The sequence below is a fragment of the Onychomys torridus genome, chromosome 21 (genome assembly GCF_903995425.1).
Source record: "Onychomys torridus chromosome 21, mOncTor1.1, whole genome shotgun sequence".
Lineage (NCBI taxonomy): Eukaryota > Metazoa > Chordata > Mammalia > Rodentia > Cricetidae > Onychomys > Onychomys torridus.
The window spans coordinates 24,009,067-24,030,690 of NC_050463.1; the positions used below are offsets into that span (position 1 = coordinate 24,009,067).

Genomic DNA, 21,624 nt, shown 5'->3' on the forward strand with positions numbered 1-21,624 from the left:
GCCACATTCGTTCCCTAACTGCCAACAGCCGCCCTCGAATGTTTCGTCAACTACGGGATGCAATTTTTGCACACGCACTTTCGGGGCCGGGTGGGGGGGGTGTCGGTGTGCGCGGCGCCTCGAGGTTTCCCCTCCTCTTTTTTTAAAAAGGAGAAGAAAAGCATTCAAATCAGCGGGAAGGCGGTTAACACCCGCAGCGCCGGCTCTACCGAACGTCGGTCGCGCCGCCGGCCCAGATTCCCCGGGCACGCCGGCCTAACAGCGCCAACCGCCGGCGCGGGGTGCGGCGGGGGAGGGGTGTGGGGGGGGGCGCAACCGCTGCAGAACCCGCGCGCAGCGGGCGTTGCGCGGTCGGGACTCGAAGCCCGGCGAGCCGCGCGCGCGCGGTGGGGGGGTGGAGGAATGTTGACGAACAGCCGCTCCAGCCAATGGGAAGCCAGATCGCCTTTTCCTTGGCCAATCGGAAGCGGGACCTCGGCGAGGAGCGGTGGAGGGCGGGAGCTCTGGGCTGAGGGATTCGATCCCGCCCGGCGGCAGTCAGTCAAAGCGGGGGAGCGGATTAGGGAGGAGGGAAGACCGGAAGCCACGGCCCGGGCCCCCCATCCTTACTTTCGCGTTCCGGTCTCCCCCCGCAACCCATCCCCTCCGCGCCCCAACCCCGCTCCGCCCCGGGGCTTGGGAGAGCTTGCGAAGCTGGCGGAGGGAGAAGCTGGAGGCCGGCTGGGAGAGAAAGGGAAGCGTCCCCTCAGCCCGCGCTCCCTCCTCAGCCACGGGCTCCTGGAGCGCGCGGCGGCGTTGGAGGACGCCGGGCCGGCTCGGAGCCGCGCTGAGGCGGCGGGGACGGATCGGCGACATCTGAGGCCCGTCTCCCACGCCACCTCGACCGCCGCCATGTCCTCCTCCACCTCCTCCTCCTCCCCGCAGGAGGAGACGTACGAGGAGGACCGGGAGTTCGAGAGCCAGGCCAAGCGCCTCAAGACCGAGGAGGGGGAGATCGTCTACTCGGCGGAGGAGAGCGAGACTCGCCAGGAAGCGACGCCTCGGGCCGGGAGCGACAGCGACAGCGGCGGCGGCGGCGGCGGCGACGGCGGCGAAGGAGGCAGCGGCGGCGGCGGCGGCGGCCACGACGACGAGGACGAGGACGAAGAGGGCGATGGCGAAGAAGAGGGCGGCGGAGGAGGAGAAGAAGAAGAAGAAGAAGGGGACGGCGACGAAGGCGATGACGGCGATGAAGGCGGCAGCGGCGGCGACGAAGGCGGCAGCGGCGGCGGCGGCCCCCGGAGCATGCCCCAGGCCATGGTAACAAAGCGCGGCGGCGCCGCGTCCGCTTCTCGCGGGGTCCGGGGCCCGGGGCGGCGGGGTGCGGCCTGCTTTCCGCGGCGTGCATGCCCCCTCCCCGCCCCCGGAGCGTGTCGGTGGGGACTCTTATCGGGTTTCGTAGGTCTCGATTTGCCCGTGGCGGCGGCAGGGCGGCCGGACCGGAGCCGACGGGGCCGGGGCCGGGCCCTGAACTTGGGGAGGGTCGCGCGGGCCGGGGGTGGGGTGGGGAGGGCGGGTGTCGCTTCCGCCCCGGGAGCCCGAGCCGCGCGCGCCCTCGGCGGGATTCGGGTCTTTTGTTAGTGGAGCAACTCTGGCTGGGAGGCTGGGCCGGGATCCCCGCACGGATGCAGCCCCCCCCCCCCTCTTCTCGGCCCGCAGCATCCTCGCCCCGGGGCGCCATCCCAGCGAGACTAAATGACCAAGGGCGCCCCGGGACCCTAAACTCCAGTTCCCGTGCTGGGTGTGTGTGTGTGTGTGTTTTCCCTTTTCTTTTCCTTCTTGGCTTGCTCTTGAGAAGTGTTTGCGGTCCTGGAGTCCGTGTTTGGGCTGCCCACTTTTGGGGCGGTGGCTCAAGACAGTTTTTCCTTACAAGATGTTACCCAAAAGAAAGTGTGCGCAGTATTGGTGTGCCCCAGCTTTCAGGTAAAACGTCCGCAAGTGACTTGGCGTTCATCATTGGTGGTGTGCTTACTCCGCGAGTTTGTCCCCACCCGAGAAGGAAATGAATTCAGAGCTGTGTTTTAAATACATTCCTCGAATCCGCCGCCTTATCAGCAATGTTGTTGGCTGGAGACGGAAGGAATGTGAACAGCGGAGCCCACGGCTTCAGTTTCCTGGAGAGTTTAAGGAAACAAAGCCATCCAAACGGTTTCTGTCCGGTGTTGGAGCCCTTAAATTACCCTGATGACTTCTCTTTCAACGTTTAATACATTTGAGAGCAAATCTTAGCGGCATTTTAGGAGGCTAGACGCGTCTTCCACCATTAAGCTGTTCCAACCTTTTTAATCAGAAGTTTTTGGATTTTTATTTGTCTAGCTTAAATTTTTTAAAAAGTTACATATGTGGGTAAACAAGCACCCGTGGCAGCTTCATAAGTTGGATCCCTTGGGGATAGAGTTACAAGTAGTTAAGTTGTGAGTCGCCTGACCTGGGTGCTGGGAATCAAACTGTGGTCCGCTGTGCAAGAGCACTGTGTGCTTTTCGGAGGAGCCCTTTCTTCAGTCCGTTTGAGTTTTTTAAATTACATTCGAGTGGGGGGGGGGGGCGTCAGGGGACAGCTGCTTACATCACGTGAGTCCTGAGGATTGAGCTTGGGTCACTGGCAGCACCTTCACCACCTGAGCCATGTCACTGACCCAGTTTGAATTTTTATGTAAAAATTCTGATAAGAGTTTTTAGATACAAGAAATGTGATGAGTAAATTTGACCACTTTTTAAAAGGAATTTATCTTTCTTGCTATAACTCACAACTGATTTTCTTGAAGGTATTTTGGCCAAGATCAGGCATAGTTTCCTTGCAGTTCGTTGTTATTTTTGGATTTTTCTGTCAAGCTTTTTGAAATACTCAAAATGTACCTTGGGAATGTGAATAAAGGTTTTCTTAGAGACTCTTAAGATCACAATCCACTATTGTAAGAGTTGAAAATAGGGTTATTATAAGTGAAGTTTTGGTTCTTTTGCCAAAAGCCTTGGTTGTTTGTGAAGTACTTTTAAATGTCTTGGAAAGATACTTAAAACAGTTAGCAGAAGAGATGGATGCCTCAGTAGGTAAGAGTGCTTGCTAATGCCGGAAAACTGCCAGAGCCCACATGGTGGATGTTGTCCTCTGATTTGAGTGTGCATGCCTTGGTGTGCACACTTATACATGTGCATACACACACATACACGATACAATTTTTTTTTCAAGAATAGGTTATTTTTGAATGCTAGGGAGAAATAGGTAATTAACATAAATCAAACAGTGGAGATGGCATTGGGCAAAGGCTTGAGGTAGATCGATCTAGTCTTACTTAGCATACAATTTCTGTGACCTTGAGAAAGTCAGTTAACTGCTGCTCCAGTTTTCTTAGTCTATAAGATAACGAAAGTTGAACTGTACAAGCTTTTCTTACTTGAAGCTGTAGTTAACTAGTTAGCACAACTTTTAAATGACCAAGGTAGGAACTAATGTATGTAGTTATAAATTCAAGTTGCTGGTCATCTGTTAGTGCTTAAGGCAAGGTGCTTTCATTTGACTTAATACCTGGAGCTAGGGCTGAAGCTTGCTGGCCTCGGTGGTGTGCTTGACTAGCATGTGTAACTGTTCTTGACCCTAACAACACTCCTCTCCAATAAATTAATTTGTAAATTTAACACTAGAATTGATGGGCTGATGTGAACTTTAATGAAGACTCATTTTTCCCTTTTCAGTTTTTTCCTTGTAATTTTCAGTACCATTTTGAAGTCACTGTAGTTAGGAAACATGTACATAATAAAATTACTATTACCAAGGTGGAGTCTAGTGCTCTGCTATGTTGAAATATGTTTAGCCCAACTTCAGTGGTCCCTAGCCTATAGAAGAAAGACATCTGTGGTCAGACTGTTGAGAGTAAGTGCAGATTAGGTACAGTGATAACTCTTTTCAACTCTAGTTGGAAATTGGTGAAGTGAAAAGTAAGATTTAAAGGGTTCCTACTGTTTGACCTTTCATGACTTAATAACTAATTTTGAAGAAGAATGTGAGTAAGGATAGTTAAAATGGGACTGGATTCCTAGCAGTGGTCTCATGTTTGAAGGTGGAGAAATATGAAGGCTGGGTGTGGTGCCTGCCTATAATTCCAGTACTGAAGAGGTGGAGATGGGGAGGGAGCAGTGCTGTGCCACTTGAACTATAGTGAATTCCATAGTGACACTATGGAAGGAGAAAGAGGAGAATGAGAGGATGGCATTGAGATGGATTGATTTGAAAGGTTTGGATTGGACAAATAAGATACTTCTCAATGTCTAGTGGTACTTTTCATAGAGCAAAAATTTCTGGGGTTTTTGATTCCCTTTTTACACTCTTGAACAAAGCTTAGTTATAGGGGTTCATGCTATGTATTATAGTTAACTTATTCTTTTGGAATAAATAGCTGGTGATTTTGAGGGGGGGTTCGAGACAGGGTTTCTCAGTGATAGTTTTGGTGCCTGTCCTGGATCTCTGTAGACCAGGCTGGCCTCGAACTCAAAGAGATCTATCTGCCTGTCTCTGTCTCCGGAGTGCTGAGCTAAAGGCATGAGCTACCACTGCCCGCCTAGCTGGTGATTTTTAAAATTTATTTTTCAGACAGGGTCTCACTGTATACCCTTAACCTGCCTGGAACTCAACAGGGATTCACTTTCCTTCTGCCTCCTCTGTGCTGAGATTAAAGATGTGTGCCACTATGCCTGACCAATTTAATTTTTTTGTTGTGTGTTTGTCTGTATGCCACTATGTGCATGCCTACTGCCCATGGAGGTCAAAAGAGGCCTCAGACCCCCTGGAACTGGTATTACAGATGGTTGTGAGCTACTGTGTTTTACTAGAAACTGAGCCTGGGTCCTCTCCAAAAGCAGCAAGTGCTAAGCCATTTCTCCAGCCCTCATACTCCATTAAGTAGCATTCTTAAATTTAGCAGGCATAATCTTCAGGCTCTTTAGTTTCTATATCTTTTTAATTTAAAGAAAGAAACTAGACCTTCAAATATTAGGGCTTCGCTTACCAAAACCAATTTATTTACCCAAAATAGTGATGGAGTTCCAATTTATTTTAAAGATCCAGTTTTTCAGATGTTGTGTTCCATTAGTAAACAGGCAAATCAAGGATTGAGTGATAGCAGGCAGTTGTAGTCCCAGCTACTCAGGAGGTTAAAAGTCTGGAGGATTACTGGAGCCTCGGAGATCAATACCAGGCTGGGCAGTATGGTGAAACTGTATCTTAAAAAACAAATTCAGGGAGGCTGGAGAGATGGCTCAGCCGTTAAGAGAATTGGCTACTCCACTAGAGGTCCTGAGTTCAGTTCCAGCAACCACGTGGTGGCTGACAACCATATAGAGTGGGATCTGATGCCTTCTGGCATAAAGTCATACGTGCAGATAGAGCACTCATTCATATACATGAAATAAAGAAATAAATCTTAAAAACAAAACAAAACAAAACAAAACCAGGTACAGTGGCACATGTCTAATACCAGCAATTCTAATACTCCTCTAAGTGGACAGAGACAGGAGGAGGATGAGTTGGAGGTTAGCATAGGCAACAGACTGTCTCAGAAAGCCAAGGAAAGTCAGGGATGGGGTAGCAGTTGGGGGAAGAGGCAAGATAATCAGTAGTTAAAGGCTGGCCTTAGCTGCATAGTGAGTTTGAGGTTCGCTTGGGCTCCAAGATACTGTCAGAAGAGCAGTCAAAACAAAATTGCCCAAACAGAAAACTCCAAAAGGAAAGAAAAATGCCCAAAGAGCCAAAAATCATAGGTAATTCGTTTGCTAGTGAGGTAACTATCAAGGGTTTTCAAATCTTAATAAAGTAGACTCGTAAGGTAGTAAGACAGTTAGATGAAATGGTTGCCCCTAAGATTTCCAAATGGGAAAAAAAAACAAAAACAAAAAACCGGGCGGTGGTGGTGCATGCCTGTAATCCCAGCGCTCAAGAGGTAGAAGCAGGTAGGTGGATCTCTGAGTTTGAGTCCAGCCTGGTCTACAGAGCTAGTCCAGGACAGCCTCCAAAGCTACAGAGAGACCCTGTCTCAAAAAAAACAAAACAAAAACAAACAAACAAACAAAAAACCAAATGAAAGATTATAGCAATGTAGAAAAAAGCAATTTGATTGGCTTATGAGAATTAGTCCTTGAGACTGCCCTTGAATGGCTGTTTAGCATGGTTATGACCAGACGAACCTTGAGACTGTTAGTGGGGACCCATTGAGCCTTCATTATAGAGTTTGACCCAATTTATTTACAGAAGGGATTGGAAAATTGTAAAAGAACACATGTATATTGAAAGGGTGGTTGCATTTGCCTGAGTATATACACCTGGAGTATTATTTCCAGGCTGGGAAATGATAGATACAATAGAACAGGAGAGAGCCTCGCTATTGAAGAATTTGAAATAGAAAGGCGCTTCTATAGGAGAAAAGAATTAAAAATGCTTCCTTAAGCCTGAGAAGACATGCTGAAAGTATTAGTAGGTGTGTAGTCTGGCTTTGAACTGTGAATGACGGTGATGTGAGTGATGGAATTGTGGGTCTTTATGTATATGGAGGGATTATCAATACTGATTTACCCACTAGTTTAGAAATCAGGTAATAGGATAATGCTGTAAGACTCAGTGGTAGAATGCTTGCCTAGCATGAGAGAAGTGTATTCCTTGATGCCACAACTACATGTATAATACATAATGATTTTATTAATTATTAAGGTAGGTAAAAGGCTCTGCTGCAGAAAATTTCGGATTTGTCACATATATATCAAATTGAAAAAAAAAGTGATTTAAGAATAGTGTTAATGGTTAGGATATGGCTAAATTTGTGCATGAAACTGTGGGTGTGATTTCCTGTGACACATGAACAGGGTATTCTAGTGCATATCTATAATCTTAGCAGGAAGATCAGAAGTTCAAGGTTGTTTTCTGCTACATAGGTTTGAAGCTGGCCTTGGATGTATGAGAGCTTGTCTTTAAAGAAAAAGTTAATACTTTTGGGTAGAAGGGAAGACAGAAAACTAAGCCTTGGAGGGAGTGGCAGAAATATAGTTTGAAAAGATTGTCACCTTTTCAGTTGGGAATAACTGGAATTTTAAGTTTTTAAAATGAATGATAGAAAAGTTTTTGTGCCAGGCGGTGGTGCACGCCTTTACTCCCAGCACTCAAGAGGCAGAGCCAGGCAGATCTCTGTGAGTTCGAAGCCAGCCTGGGCTACAGAGCGAGATCCAGGACAGGCACCAAAACAACACAGAGAAACCCTGTCTTGAAAAAAAAAAAAGAAAAAAGAAAAGAAAGAAAGAAAAGTTTTGTATTATAGAGATGGGAATCAGATATGGCAGGGCAGCATACTTCCTAGCAGTAAGGACGTTAATGAGTTCTGGGCTAGCCAGGGCTGCATAGTGAGATCCTATCTCAAACAGAAGAGTATGTATGGGAAATATATTAAAGCTAGAGAAATACCAAGATAATTTAAGAATGGTTGATTGGGTACAAGGGGTATGAGGTGCTTTTTTGCCTTGAGATTGAGAAAAATTACCTTTCCCCTAAATACTGTATTATAGTTAGCATCTTCTAGCTTTTCTTTTATAAGTTCTTTTTTTAAACAATTTTGCTAGGCCTTAGTGGCTGTCGCACTCTTAATCCTAGCACTTGGGAGGCAGAGACAGGCGGAGCTCCGTGAGGTTGAGGCCAGCCTGGTCTACAGAGTAAGTTCCAGGACAGCCAGGGCTACACAGAGAAACCCTGTCTTGAAAAAAAAAGTTATTTCCTTGACACAATATTATATATTTATGGGGTACAGTTATAATTTGTATGTAATACATTGACCAAAGCAGAGCAGTAACATTTTTATGTCCATCAGCTTTTGGGAATGACTTCGGTGTAGACAGTGAATTCTTTTGAGGGATTTAAAAAAATTGGTCTGTAATTCATTTTTGTGAGAAAGACCAATTTGAAAACTAGCCATTTTTTGCACTGTAGTCATGGTCATTATTCATGATGGGCAATTCTTAGAGAGAAACTGGCAAAGGTAAAGGCCTATTCAAAAGTTACTGCCAAGATACCGGAAGAGGAGACTCTAGAGACACAGAGCTGAATTCAGAAGGCAGATTTTTTTATATCCAAGATTTTTTAATGGAATTAGCATTGATGTATCTCTTGAGTATAGAAGGTAAATTTTATAATAGACTAAAAAATGGAGTTAGAAGTCAGATGATGGACAATTGCAGAAATATGAAGACAGATTTGTCTAATCGAATAATTTTTTTAATGAAAATGGTAAAGGTTAAGTAAAAGAATGTTGAGCTATTTAGTGATGAAATGTCATGATGCCCACAACTCTATTTCTTGTAGTTTAAGGAGAAAAGTGTCTATCCAGATATGAAATGCAGGTCTAAAACCCCCCCAAGGGGGGGAAACCACAAACAGTATTGAGTATTTTATGAAATAAAAAGCTGTAAAATTATTACTTTATTTAATATGTAAGACAAACAAAAAGGTATACAAAAAAAAGCACTCATGAGCTCACCACCTACATACTTTAGTAAATCAAACATTGCCTATTACGACATCTCCCTTACTGGCTTAAATACAATTTTTTTTTCCTTTTTTCTTTTTTGGTTTTTCGAGTCAGGGTTTCTCTGTGTAGCTTTGCACCTTTCCTGGATCTTGCTCTGTAGACCAGGCTGGCCTTGAACTCACAGAGATCCACCTGCCTCTGCCTCCCGAGTGCTGGGATTACAGCATGTGCCACCACCGCTTGAATACTTTTTAAAGAAATTTATTTTGTGCATGTAAATAATTCCCTATGTCTACTGTGTGTGGGTTCTGGCGATTGGACTTGGTGTCAGGTGTGGTGGCAAGGTGCTTGTGCCTTTTACTTACTGAGTTGATGTGCTGTTCTCAATCACTCTTTTTTAGAAATAAAAATTTCAGAGACAGGTGAATCTCTTAATTTGTGGCCAGTCTAGTCTACACAAAGAAACCCTGTCTTGAAAACACCAAAGCTGGGGAGGAGGGGTTGGAAATTTACTAGAAATATGATTTTCAAATCAAACATTCATTTTATCTTATTTTTCAGGTCCTTTGTTGACTTGTGAATTGTAATTTGGCTTGTCATTGTGTGTGTATGTGAGGTGTGTGTGTGTGTGTATGCACGTGCAGGCGCGCGTGCACGCAGAGTTTACTGAAAGATGTCGTTTAGACTGTTGAAGTTGACTGGACATTGTTTCTCTTCTCTAGGAAGGAGGTGGAAGTCATCATAAAGTTTCTGTCTCCCCTGTTGTGCATGTCCGAGGGCTCTGTGAATCGGTGGTGGAAGCTGACCTTGTGGAGGCGCTGGAGAAATTTGGGACAATATGGTAAGGACGGCAGGGACTCAAGACATCGGAAAGAGTGTGGGAGAACAAGCCTTGCTGGATTTCTTCTAGTCGGTATTCAGCATTGTATAGATTGTTTGCCTGTGTGTGCTTTTCTGTGGGGAAAAACTCCCCCCGCCATTTTTTGAGTTGGGGGCTCCTCCCTGTGCAGGGCAGGCTGGCCTGGAACTTGTATTCATCAAGTCTCAGTCTGTTGAGTGCTAGGATTGTAGGTGTCTGCCATCTTTGGAACCTTTTTTGTTTTCTGACTTTTGGGGGGTGGTTCGAGACAGGGTTTTCTGTGTAGTCCTAGCTGTCTTGGACTTACATATGTAGTCCAGGCTGGCCTCAAACTGAAGGAACTCTTCCTGCTTCAGTCTCCCAAGTGTTGGGATCAAAGGTGTCCACCACCACCACCTGCTGGGTGGTTTTTAACTTTTAAAATTTACTTATGGTGCGTGGAGGTCAGAGGACAACTTGAGGGGATCGAGTCTCTCCACCATGTGTGTCCAGGGATTAAATCAAGTTAGTTCCTCAGATTGTCCCCTTACCCAGTGAGCCCCCGTGCCAGACCCACCTTTGGAACTTGTAAGCTTGTTAGTACTGTGTTTTGTGTTCTGCTGCTAGGGATTGAGCTCAGGGCTTCGTACACTACACCCACTACACCTGCCAGGCAGACAATCTGCCACTGAGCCTTAATTACGATTAATTAAGTTTTAACCTTCCTGGGGTGATTAGTAGGTGCTTATGTTGACATATCACCTGCCATCCAACAGGTTTGTAGGTAAAAATTTCAATAGAGTTGGCCCTTGCATTTCTTTTTTGCTGTTTGGCCTTTCTTCATTCTTTTTAAAGAATTGGTTCACTGGGCTGTTTAAGCACATGCTGAAATGTCTGTGACATTTAAGTTCTCCCTTTTTTTTGTCCTTTATACAAAGTCACTGTCCTGGGTACTTTTGACTTTGCTTCTAGTTTAAATGTCTTATTTTGGGTATAGGTTTTTGGTTTTTTGTTGTTGTTGTTGTTTGTTTTGTTTTGTTTTGTTTTTTTGTTTTTTTGTTTTTTGTTTTTTTTGGTTTTGTTTTTGTTTTCAAGAGACAGTCTCAGTAATGGTGCATGCCTTTAATCCCAGCACTCTGGGAGGCAGAAGCAGGCAGATATCTGAGTTTGAGGCCAGCCTGGTCTACAGAGCAAGTTCTAGGACAGCTAGGGCTACACAGAGAAACTTTCTCGAACAAACAAGGAGAGAGGGCTGTCCTGGAACTCACTGTAGACCAGGCTGGCCTTGAACACAAACAGAGATCCAACTGCCTCTGCCTCCTGAGTGCTGGGATCAAAGGTGTGTTCTTTGATCATTTTGCCCAGCTAGAAAGCATTTTTTTTTTTTTTTTTTGAATGCCGAATGCCACTTATTGATGGAGGGAGGAGGTTTTAAATACAGGATTACAGCACCATGGGAGAAACCTGGAGGGCAGAAGTTTGCTTCTGTTGTTTTACAATCTTGCATCTAAGCTGTTAACGCCCAATATGCTGGATACACAGACAAGGAGCTTCCCTTAAGCATTCAGGAGGGTGGAATCTGGTAGGGAATTAGCATAGGGAGGATATCAAGGTCAAGGTCAGCAAGCAAGGCAAGTTACCCAAAATGGGTGGCAGGGCCCGACAGGTCTCCCCCTTCTATTAAAAAATGAGCTTCTGATTTAGGTTGTGTGGGGATGTCAGCAGGTCACCTTACCTGTCATGGAGACACCTGTCCAGGCCACACAGGCTTTCTGTCTTAGGTTGGTGAGCGCCCCCCAGGCATTACCCATCTCTGAATACTCATTATCATACAGGCTCAATTGTGTGAACTGCAGAGTTAACTGTTTCCAAAGATCTCTAAGTGGCGCTGGGCTTGCAATCTGTGAGTTCTACACAGAAAAGACCAACAGAAGTCTTAAGCCACCCACAGCTGGTAGGCTAAAGGCAGCTGAGCCATTCCCTTCCTTAATGAGCCTTACTACAAATTGGAGTCCTTGTAAGATGGTATCCCAGGGTGGGGGGGGGGGGGGGGGGAGATGGTATCCCAAAAGCAAATGGAACTTGAGTTCGTAAATTTATAAACTTAGAAGGCAATTTTATTGTGACCAGATCTCTAACAGGCCAGTTACCTTTGTTTTTAATTGCTCTGTTTCCAGGGGCCATTTTTGACTTGGTGACAAAATTTATGTATTGAATGAGAGACATTTATTCTTTTTAGATTTGTTTACATGTATTTTGTCTTCCTTCATGTATATATGGTTCCTAGAGAGATCTTAAAAGAGGGTGTTGGATCCCCAGGAGCTAGAGTTGTGAATTACCATATGAGTGATGGGAACTAAACTCTGGTCCTCTGTGAGAGTAGCGGGTGCTTTTCATTGTTGAGCCGTCTTGCCCTCCCGCCTTAGTTACTTTTAAATGACAGGTCTGATTCCAGGGTTTGCTATTTTATATGTAAAAGATTTCAGAACTTTATTGGAGAATTTATCTCTAGAGGAAATGTGTTCTTTCCTGGGATTTAATTTATATTTTGTACTTAGAGTTGCTGTAGCTTTAAATCCTGGACCTTACTGTTTCACTGTTTACTTTTTAGTGATGTGGGTGGGGATAGCTAACCAGCCTCCAAGGTCAACATATACTTATTACCTGCTGCGTGCCAGCCTCTGTTTCTATCTTTTGAGGATATAAAGTTATATCTTAAGACAGGGTTTCTCTGTAACAGCCTTGGCTGTCCTGGAACTCATTCTGTAGTCCAGGCTGGCTTTGAACTAGAGAGTCACAGGCTTAGTTTAAATCCCTGAGTGCTGGGATTAAAGTCGAGCGCCATCATACCTGGTGTTTTTTGTCTTTTTTTTTTTTTTTTTTTTTTTTTTGACATGATTAAACCATGTTGGTTATATATCAAGACAGTTGAAAGTTCTTATTCCTATCCATTAGGAATATGCTGTTTCTCCTATTGTAAAACGTGCTCTGTGATTTCGATATCTCTCTCTCTCTCTCTCTCTCTCTCTCCCTCTCTCCCTCTCTCCCTCCCTCCTCCCTCCCCTTCTCTCTCTCTCTGTCTCTCTCTCTGTCTCTCTGTCCTCACAGTGCAGTAGTTCTGGTTGGTCAGGAACTCAACTGTGTAGGCCAGGGTGGCCTCAAATCCAGATCTTCCTGGCTCCATCTTTTGAATGCTGGGATTGCTCCGTTTATCATCCATTTTGTGTATTGAAATACAGAACCTTCAAAGGATGAACACTTCATCCTCCTACTCTAGTTAACCATGGTTGTTTCCTAGTCGTTGTCTTTGCACAGACTTAAAATATTTTGGAGTAAATTACTCAGGTGAACTTGGGTCAATTCATGGTTGCTTCCATTTGGTTTTAATAAGACAAATATGGAAACAGTTAATGCTTAGTTACTGTTGTGTGGGTATTTCTGCTATTTCTTTTCCTTTTGGGATGGGCTGGCTTTGAACTTGTAATCCCCTCTGCCTTCACTTCCCAAGTGCTGAGATTACAGCTTTTTCTACCGTGCTCAGATAGTTTCTGCTGTTTAACTATGGTTTTGCTTGGTCGTCTTGTGTGGAGTTTTAATTTCTGTGTCTTGATGTTTTCTAATACTGCATGGGATGGGGATATAAGGGACTGATAATTGGGCTTGAGTAGGGCATGATTGAATACGCTTTCCACCATGGGGCTATTGAAGTCTGCTTTCACTTGACAGACTAAGTGATGTTGTATTGGTATTTCTTCCTTTCAGCTATGTGATGATGATGCCGTTTAAACGACAGGCTCTGGTGGAGTTTGAACATGTAGATAGTGCCAAAGAGTGTGTGACATTTGCTGCAGATGAGCCTGTGTACATTGCTGGCCAACAGGCTTTCTTCAACTATTCTACAAGTAAAAGGATCACTCGACCAGGAAACACTGATGACCCGTCAGGGGGCAACAAAGTCCTCCTGCTCTCCATTCAGAATCCTCTCTATCCAATCACAGTGGTATGTATTGTAGTAGAACAACTAACCTGGCTGTAGTTTTCTTACCTGTCAACTAGTTTTGTTTGTTTTGAAACATGGTTTCATTATGTAGCCCTGGCTGGCCTGGAACTTACTGTACCAGGCCTAGACCTTCTTGGCCTGAAACTTAGAGAGCCTGCCTCTGCCTCCCAAGTGCTTGGATTTAAGATGTGCAACAACATGTTTAGCTGTTTGTTTGTTTGTTTGAAAGATTTATGTTTATTGTATGTTTGTATGTGTATGAGTGTTTTGCCTGTGTGTCTGTTCAACACATATGTGCAGTGCCCTTGGAGGCCAGAAGAGAGCACCTGGAACTGGAGTTGTAGATGGTTGTTAGCTGCTCAGTTGCTGCAAACCTAACCTAGCGTCTAGCCCAGTGGTTCTCAACTGGTAGGTCATGATCCCTTTCACAGGGCTCACGTAGCAGATGTTCACATTATGATTCATAATAGTAACAATTACAGTTATGAAGTAGTAGCAAAAACAACGTTATAGTTGGGGATTCACCAGAACATGAGGAACTGTATTAAAAGGATTGCGGCATTAGAAAGGTTGAGAATCACTGAGCTAGCCCCACTTTACCGTTTTAAACAATGTGGTTATTAGCTGGGTATGGTGGGACATGCCTATGATTCCAGCACTCAGGATGCAAAAGTGGGTAGATCTCTTATTTTGAGGCTCTCCTGGTCTGTGTGGCCAGTTAGGACTACACAGTTAGATCCCCTAAAAAATCTTTACTAATTAAGAGGAATGATACCTGTAAATTTTTACTTTTTAGATAAAACAAAATAGAATATAGTTTTAATGTCTCTCTAAATATAAAAAATGAAATATTCTTTTTTTTCTATTCATAGGATGTTCTATATACAGTATGCAACCCTGTTGGAAAAGTACAACGTATTGTTATATTCAAGAGAAATGGGATACAAGCAATGGTTGAATATCCTTTATTTGTAAATGTGTTACTGATGTATAGAAGTGTTTGTAATTCATATTTTTTTCTGCTTGAGTATTTCTAGGGAAGTGGCATTTTTCCTGCTAGAGCAATCTTCTTGAATTAAATTTGTTACTTTGTTTTCCTTTATGTTGAGATGGTAATCAACTCAGAGATCTGCCCACTTTCTGAGTGCTGAGATTAAAGGTGTGCACCACCATATCCTGCTTACTTACATTTAAAAAATGAAACTGCAGTATTGTAGGGAATTTCACTATTTTAGTAAAAATAACTTGGTACCATAGAGTAGTCCATTAAGGTACTGGGGATTGAACATGCAAGGCCAAGTGCTCTAACACTGTGTTACTTCCTTGGCCCTATTCTTACTTTGAGAACAAAATAATTTTGTTTGCAGGTTGTAGATTGATTGCCCTTCACTCAGAGGATAGAACCTGCTCCGTGCTCTACTTTATAGTACTTCTAATGATTTGGAAGGATTAATGTAGTTAACATTGATGGTGTTCTATTTTCTGTCTTTAAAATAAATCTTTATGAGTAAAGATTTATTTAGACTTTTATTTGGGAAAATATTTCCAGAAACACTGTTAGTTTTGGTTATCATTTTAGTTCCTTGGGAATGAATGAACAACTAAATTGAGGAAGACTTCAGCCATGTTTCCTTAATAGAGCTTTATGTTTGAGTCCGTTCTTTGTGCCCAAAAAGCTAAAGCAGCACTCAATGGAGCTGATATATATGCTGGATGTTGCACACTAAAAATCGAGTATGCAAGGGTAAGCATTCCTTTCCAGCACTACTGAAGAGATACTGATACTTTGGGTATTCAACTTAAACTTACTCGTCGTCTTCACTCTCAACAGCCAACTCGTCTAAATGTGATTAGGAATGACAATGACAGTTGGGACTACACTAAGCCTTATTTGGGAAGACGAGGTAGGTATCTCATGAAGTTTAGAATGTACTTGGATCTGCTGAGAAATTTTTACAAGCAGTTACATTCTTTTTTCTGAGATGAGCTAGTTAATTATAATGAAAGTCTTGTTGCTGAATGCTTTTGTTGCAAAAGTCCGTGTAATGCTGGATATTAACCTTGGACGTTAGTGCCCCCTACTGGTATGTGCTGAGCTTAACTATATTTAGTTCAACAAGGAGCCCTCACATACAGGCACGCCCGCAGTTCAAGGACTTGCATTTCTCCAAGCAGCTCTCTCTCTTTGGAGGAGAGGAAACTGATTCAGAACATTCCTTACAAACTGCAAACTCGCACACTGCTTCTCTATGGAAAGGACTTTTCCCCCAAGCTGGACGAGGCATTAAGAAGGATAGAGGACTCCGGCAGGCTGACTCTACACCTCATCATGCACAACATCGGCATCAGCAAAAAGCCCTCTGAAAAACTCAGACTCGCAACTCACCTTGACTGCATACTACATGCACCATCACCCCAAGTTTTTAAAGGACGACATTTAACAGTACTTCAGACTTGCATGGAATGAACACCATGATAGACTGTGCCCATTTATTCAAGTTGTATGTATACTGATTTGATTTCCCTTAAGGTTTCAGTTGTAGAATTTAAGATTTTCCATTTATGAAAACTAGAGATTTGCAATGTTGTAAAGTTCACTGACCATTGATGTAACTGTTTTCAGCTTAGACTTAGATTGTTAACTGGCTTTTAACAAGGGGTCAGTTTATCTACAGGTCTTGGGAATTTATATGCTCAACCAATCCACAAACATTAAACATTTAATGTGGATTAGAAAGGTGTAAATTTGGCTGGGGATAAACAGGTCAGTGATAGAGCATGTACTTAGCATGCGTAAGCCCCTGTGTTCGATCCTCAGCACAAAAAAAGTGCACATTTGCTGCATTTAAGTTTACTTTTTTTTTTTCCTAATTATGAACACTGAACAGAGTCTAACAAATGAAAAGGTGCATTATATGTAAAAGATGTTTTTCTGTGGTTTGATTTTTGTAAAGTGGCTGTTTATAAGTTGTCATATTTTGTAACAATTTAAGGTTTTTCACTTATGTTAATTTGTGTAACCAGAAAAATGAACATTTCAAATACAGTTGAAAGTAACATGTCATTTTCAAGGAAGAATATATTTAAATCTGATAAATCTGAAAATCAAGAGCATTTCATTTGAAATGCCTTTTCACCAATAGTCTATAAATGCTAAATTTTATGAGCATAGAATTCACTGATAAATTGTTCAACTAACTGTGGTAATTCTGGAATATACAAATTAAAATGTCGATCTTGTAAAAACAAGGGGGCTTCAGTATTGGCTACATCTCAACTACAATATTAATGTTTGAACCACATGTTAGAAAAACTCAAGATGAATGTGTCTGTACAAGTCAGCTTGAAAAACTTTATAACATCCAAAATGTCTTGAGCAGTGAATACTCGAGTGCATGTACTTCAGCCAAGGGAAAGAAAGAATAAAACTGTGATCCTTTGCATGTTCAGATCCTTTGACGTTTTGGGGTGATTGGCTTCTTTAGCTCTCAATTTCCAGGGAATCATTTCATCCTGTGCATGGAATTGTAAATAGGTTTGTTTTGTAAAATGTGGCTTTGTTAGAGCCCCAGTTTTGATACTTAGGGAAATATGCTTGATCTCTGTTTGGTGCAGTAGAATCCAGTACTGGAAAACAAATCCTTAGGAACTCAAACAACAAGACAAATGGTTGATGAGAAATCTCTCGTTGTTTCTGCCCACCGACAGTATTGAAAACTTACATTTGGTTTTACTCGTTTGAAATAGCTTGGGCTGCATTATGTTACTATATATTGAAGCATTTGTAGATTTTTTTTTCCCCTTTTTTTGTTTTCAAGACAGGGTTTTTCATTGTAGCCCTGACTATCGTGGAACTTGCATTGTAGACCAGGGTAGCCTTGAACTTTAGAGATCTGCGGGCCTCTGCCTTTCTAGTGTTGGCATTAAAGGTGTGTGCCATCATGCCCAGTGAAGCATTTATACATTTTAACATTGTTTATATGTATTATTTTTAATTATCTAATGTGCATTGATGTTTTGCCTGCATGTATATCTGTGTGTCTGATCCCTTGGAACTGGAGTTACAGACAGTTGTGAATTGCTATGTGGGTGCTGGAATTGAACCCCGGTCCTCTGGAAGAGTACCCAGTGCTCTTAACCACTGAACCATCTCTACAGCCCATATATGTGTTCTTTTAAAAGGTCTGAACTTTACACAAAGCCAGCTTAGTTTTTATTCATGCAATTCTAATTAGATAATCCATTTAGAAATGTGTACAGTAGATATTTAATAGAGATATAATTAAAGGAATTAAATTTATATTTATACTTTTAAGGCAAAAAATACTCTTGTTTTCCTAGTTTTTATTGACAGAGCTTTCTGGCTAGACTTGCAGTTTATAAACATAGTTTCTGTAGTGATTTAAGCTTTAGTTGATCGACAGATCATTAAAATTATTGACCTCCTTTTCCCAAAGACCTTTATGGAGAGCCAGGTATGGTGTGTGTGCTTATAATCGTAGCACTTGGAAAGTAGAGGCAAAGAATCAGGAGTTTAAAGTCAACCTGAGCTATATGAGACCCTGTCTCAAAAACAAACAAAACAATAAATAAAAGGACAAAAGAATCTTCATATATCTTTATTGAAGAAATTTTACTAAAGAAATCCTCATTAAAATAAAATTTCTAAGCTGGCGGTGGTGGCGCACTCCTTTAATCCCAGCGCTCTGGAGGCAGAGCCAGGCGTATCTCTGTGAGTTCGAGGCCAGCCTGGGCTACCAAGTGAGTTCCAGGAAAGGCGCAAAGCTACACAGAGAAACCCTGTCTCAAAAAAATAAATAAAATAAAATTTTCTAAAAAATTTTATTTAAAAATACCTGATTACAAGCTGGGCTGTGGTGGTGCACGCCTTTATTCCCAGCACTTGGTAGGCAGAGGCAGGCGGCAGATCTCTGATTTGGAGAGAGTTCTAGAGTTTCCAAGGCTACAGAGAGAGACCCTGTCTCAGAAAAACGAAACAAAAAAACCCTGATTACATTTTATTACAAAGAATCCTTAGCTTGAACTCCAGGGAACCCTTCCATAAATGTTACACAAAATTTACATACTGTATGTATGTGTACCTTTTTGAGACGAAAATGCATAGCATTTATCAGATTTTACTTGAATACAGAGTTTAAGAAAACACTATAGACTGATAAGCTTAATGTTTGACTTTACTGTTCCTTTTTGTTTTATGTGATTTTTATCTTTGGTAGTGGATGTTTTTAAATAAAAATATACGGCTGAAAGATATCTTGGAAATACTTTTTTTTTTTGAGATGAGGTTTCACTCTCTGCCTGTATCCTGAGTGCTGGGAGTCATGTGCTACCACACACACCCATCTTCTCTTTATTTTACGTATGAAGATTGTGGGCTTCTATAACTACACAACAAATTAGTGGTTAATTGGAATCTTTTCTTTGTAACATATTTTTAACTGTCAGTAAAACTTAAGCCGTGAAAACATTATGGTTTTGAGAAGAGATAAGGAATTGAATTTAGTCTTTGGTGGGATCTACTTGAGGAGACAATATCTGAGGGATCAGCAGACTGGATTAACTTAAGAGAATAGACACAAACACTGGGAAATGCTAGAAACCATGTAAGAAAAAAGAAATTCTTTTAGCCAGGAGAAGCAATAGTTGAGGTGAGGTCAGTGTTTTAAGTACTAAGTGTAAGGTTTTAAATACATTAGACTGTGGATGGAGGGTCAATTTCTATTCTGTATAGAAAGTAATTTTCTTGAAATTTAGGTTTTCTATAAATATAAAGAGAGAGAGTGAATACCTTATTGCTGGTATTAGTTAAGCAGTGGCCAAAAGGGATTATTAAGAATGTTTTTGTGCCGGGCAGTGGTGGCGCACGCCTGTAATCCCAGCACTTGGGAGGCAGAGGCAGGTGGATTTCTGTGAGTTCGAGGCCAGCCTGGTCTACAGAGCTAGTCCAGGACAGGCTCCAAAAACTACAAAGAAACCCTGTCTGGGGGAGGGGGAGCAGGGAGGAGAATGTTTTTGTTGTTTGGTTGTTTTTTTAATATGGAATAAAAGTTTAACTAGATGAACCTCTTCAATCCCTTCCAGTGATATGATAGTGTGGTTAGAATAGTTAATTAAATATAAACTTCTCTAGACTGAAGTGAAAGTAAGTATTTCTCATCTTCCACAAACCTTGTTTGTTCAGGTGACTAAGGATATTTTGAGCACTGTAATTGGATCAACAAATTTCTAAAAGTATTACATGAATTTGAAATTTGTGAACTGGCAATAGAAGTCCTATTTTGGAAACCTGGAAGTAATTCTTAAAAAAAAATACTCTCAACTAAGATTTGAGGAAATTGGCATGCCTTTTTTGAAAATATAGCTAAAATAAAAAATTAAGAGTATTGTAGTCTCATCCAATAATGTAGCCCCCTTGGTTAGGTTTATCTTGGCATATTTAAACTCTGAAGGTTGCTCATACTTCTGCTCGATGTTATGGTCGATAGAAAATGACCTATCTATGATACAACATAAGCCAGTGATGTGCAGATTTTCAGCTCTCAAGTCAGTAGGTGTTTGTAAATATGTGTATGTACATATAAAATACTCTGTGTTTACTGATTGTGAAACCATGTAATACAGGTTGTTGTTGGCTTATGCTGAAACTTCTTGAAAGAAGCCCACTTTGAAAATGTGTTGCTGTTGAAGCTAATAGTATGATTCAGGTACTGTCTTTCAAAAGTACTGCACTTACAAGCTTGTTTTAAAGACATGTATTGGTAAAAACTTGTGTACAGTGTCAAACTCTAGCATTGTGTACAATTCACTTCCTGCAAAGCATCTAATCTTTTTAAATTTGAAAGTGTGATTGTATTTGGCATTTATCAAAAACATAATTTCCAGTGGCATTTGTTAGATAGAATTACTTTCTTAAACTTTCGGTGTTTGTATTTACATTGGATATGGATGGATGTTTAAAATTAACCAGGAGTAATATTTCTTTCATGAAATATATGGATGTTTTGAATGGGTGTTTCCCATGTGAAAAGTCTGTTAAGTACTTGGATCAAAATTGTTAAAACCATTTTTCTACTTTTGTGTCAGATAGAGGAAAGGGTCGCCAGAGACAAGCCATTTTGGGAGATCATCCTTCTTCGTTTAGACATGATGGCTATGGTAAGTTGTCAAGGCAGAAGGAAGGTAGTGTAGATCAACTATTAGAATATTTGCCTTTCTGATGACAAATGCCCTATTTCTTATCTGTATTTTTCTTGAGCTTCCTAATCACCTGATGTAGTTGATATGAGATCAGCCCATTACAATGTTGTCCAAAACTTTTTTCTTAGGATATTGATACATTAAATAATCCTTGAAATAAATTGGTTGGGGAATTGAACATACTTTTTTTTTCTGTTCCTGTGGTTTAGTGGTTTTTTGTTGTTGTTTTTTTTTTAAATAAGATCTTTATTGACAGATAATTCACATAGTGTACAATTTTCCTGTTTGCTCAATTTGATAGACTTTAATCCAGCATCCTCATAGGCCCATGACACCATCACCACTTCCTGTTTTAGACATGGCTGTTTTCAAATTCTTTCTTTCCTTTTTTTTTTTTTTTTGAGTGCCGTTTATTGAAGGAGGGAGGAGGTCTTAAATACAGGCTTACAGCACAATGGGAGAACCCCGGAGGGCAGAAGTTGGCTTCTGATGTTTTACAGTCTTGCATCTAAGCTGTTAATGCCCAATATGCAGGATACACAGACAAGGAGCTTCCCATAAGCATTCAGGAGGGTGGAATCTCGAAGGGAATTAGCATAGGGAGGATAAAAGGTCTACAACCACACATTTGTTAGAAGTTATGGCCATCATAGGGATATCTGTACAAATTAAGACTGATAATGCTCCAGCATATGACTAGTAAAATGAAACAGTTTGTTTTTGCTTATTACAACATAAAACATATTACAGGTATACCACACAATCCTACAGGACAAGCAGTTATAGAAAGATCAAATCAAACTCTAAAGGATATGCTTACGAAATAGAAAGGGGTAATAAAGAACCTCAGAGATAGGTTACATAATGCTTTATTAACTTTAAATTTTCCAAGTGCTAATGAGAAAGAAATGACAGCTGTGGAGAGACATTGGATAGTAGAAAAAACTATGTAATTAAATCAGCCGGTGCACTTTAAAGATATGTTGATCTCAGAGTGGAAACCAGGATATGTGTTATGTTGGGGAAGAGGTTTT

At 41.8% G+C, this 21,624-nt stretch overlaps 1 protein-coding gene across 1 annotated transcript in view; it reads left to right on the plus strand.

The window, feature by feature from the left end:
• The first annotated feature begins 474 nt into the window (after positions 1 to 474).
• Positions 475 to 21,624, plus strand: part of Hnrnpll (heterogeneous nuclear ribonucleoprotein L like) — a 35,593-nt gene continuing 14,443 nt past the window's right edge. Inside the window, exons 1-7 of the mRNA XM_036170636.1 lie at positions 475 to 1,299; positions 9,257 to 9,375; positions 13,135 to 13,372; positions 14,245 to 14,330; positions 15,020 to 15,116; positions 15,204 to 15,276; positions 20,477 to 20,548. Coding sequence (XP_036026529.1) covers positions 892 to 1,299; positions 9,257 to 9,375; positions 13,135 to 13,372; positions 14,245 to 14,330; positions 15,020 to 15,116; positions 15,204 to 15,276; positions 20,477 to 20,548 — 1,093 coding nt within the window. The 5' untranslated portion in view covers positions 475 to 891. The remainder of the gene's footprint in view (positions 1,300 to 9,256; positions 9,376 to 13,134; positions 13,373 to 14,244; positions 14,331 to 15,019; positions 15,117 to 15,203; positions 15,277 to 20,476; positions 20,549 to 21,624) is intronic.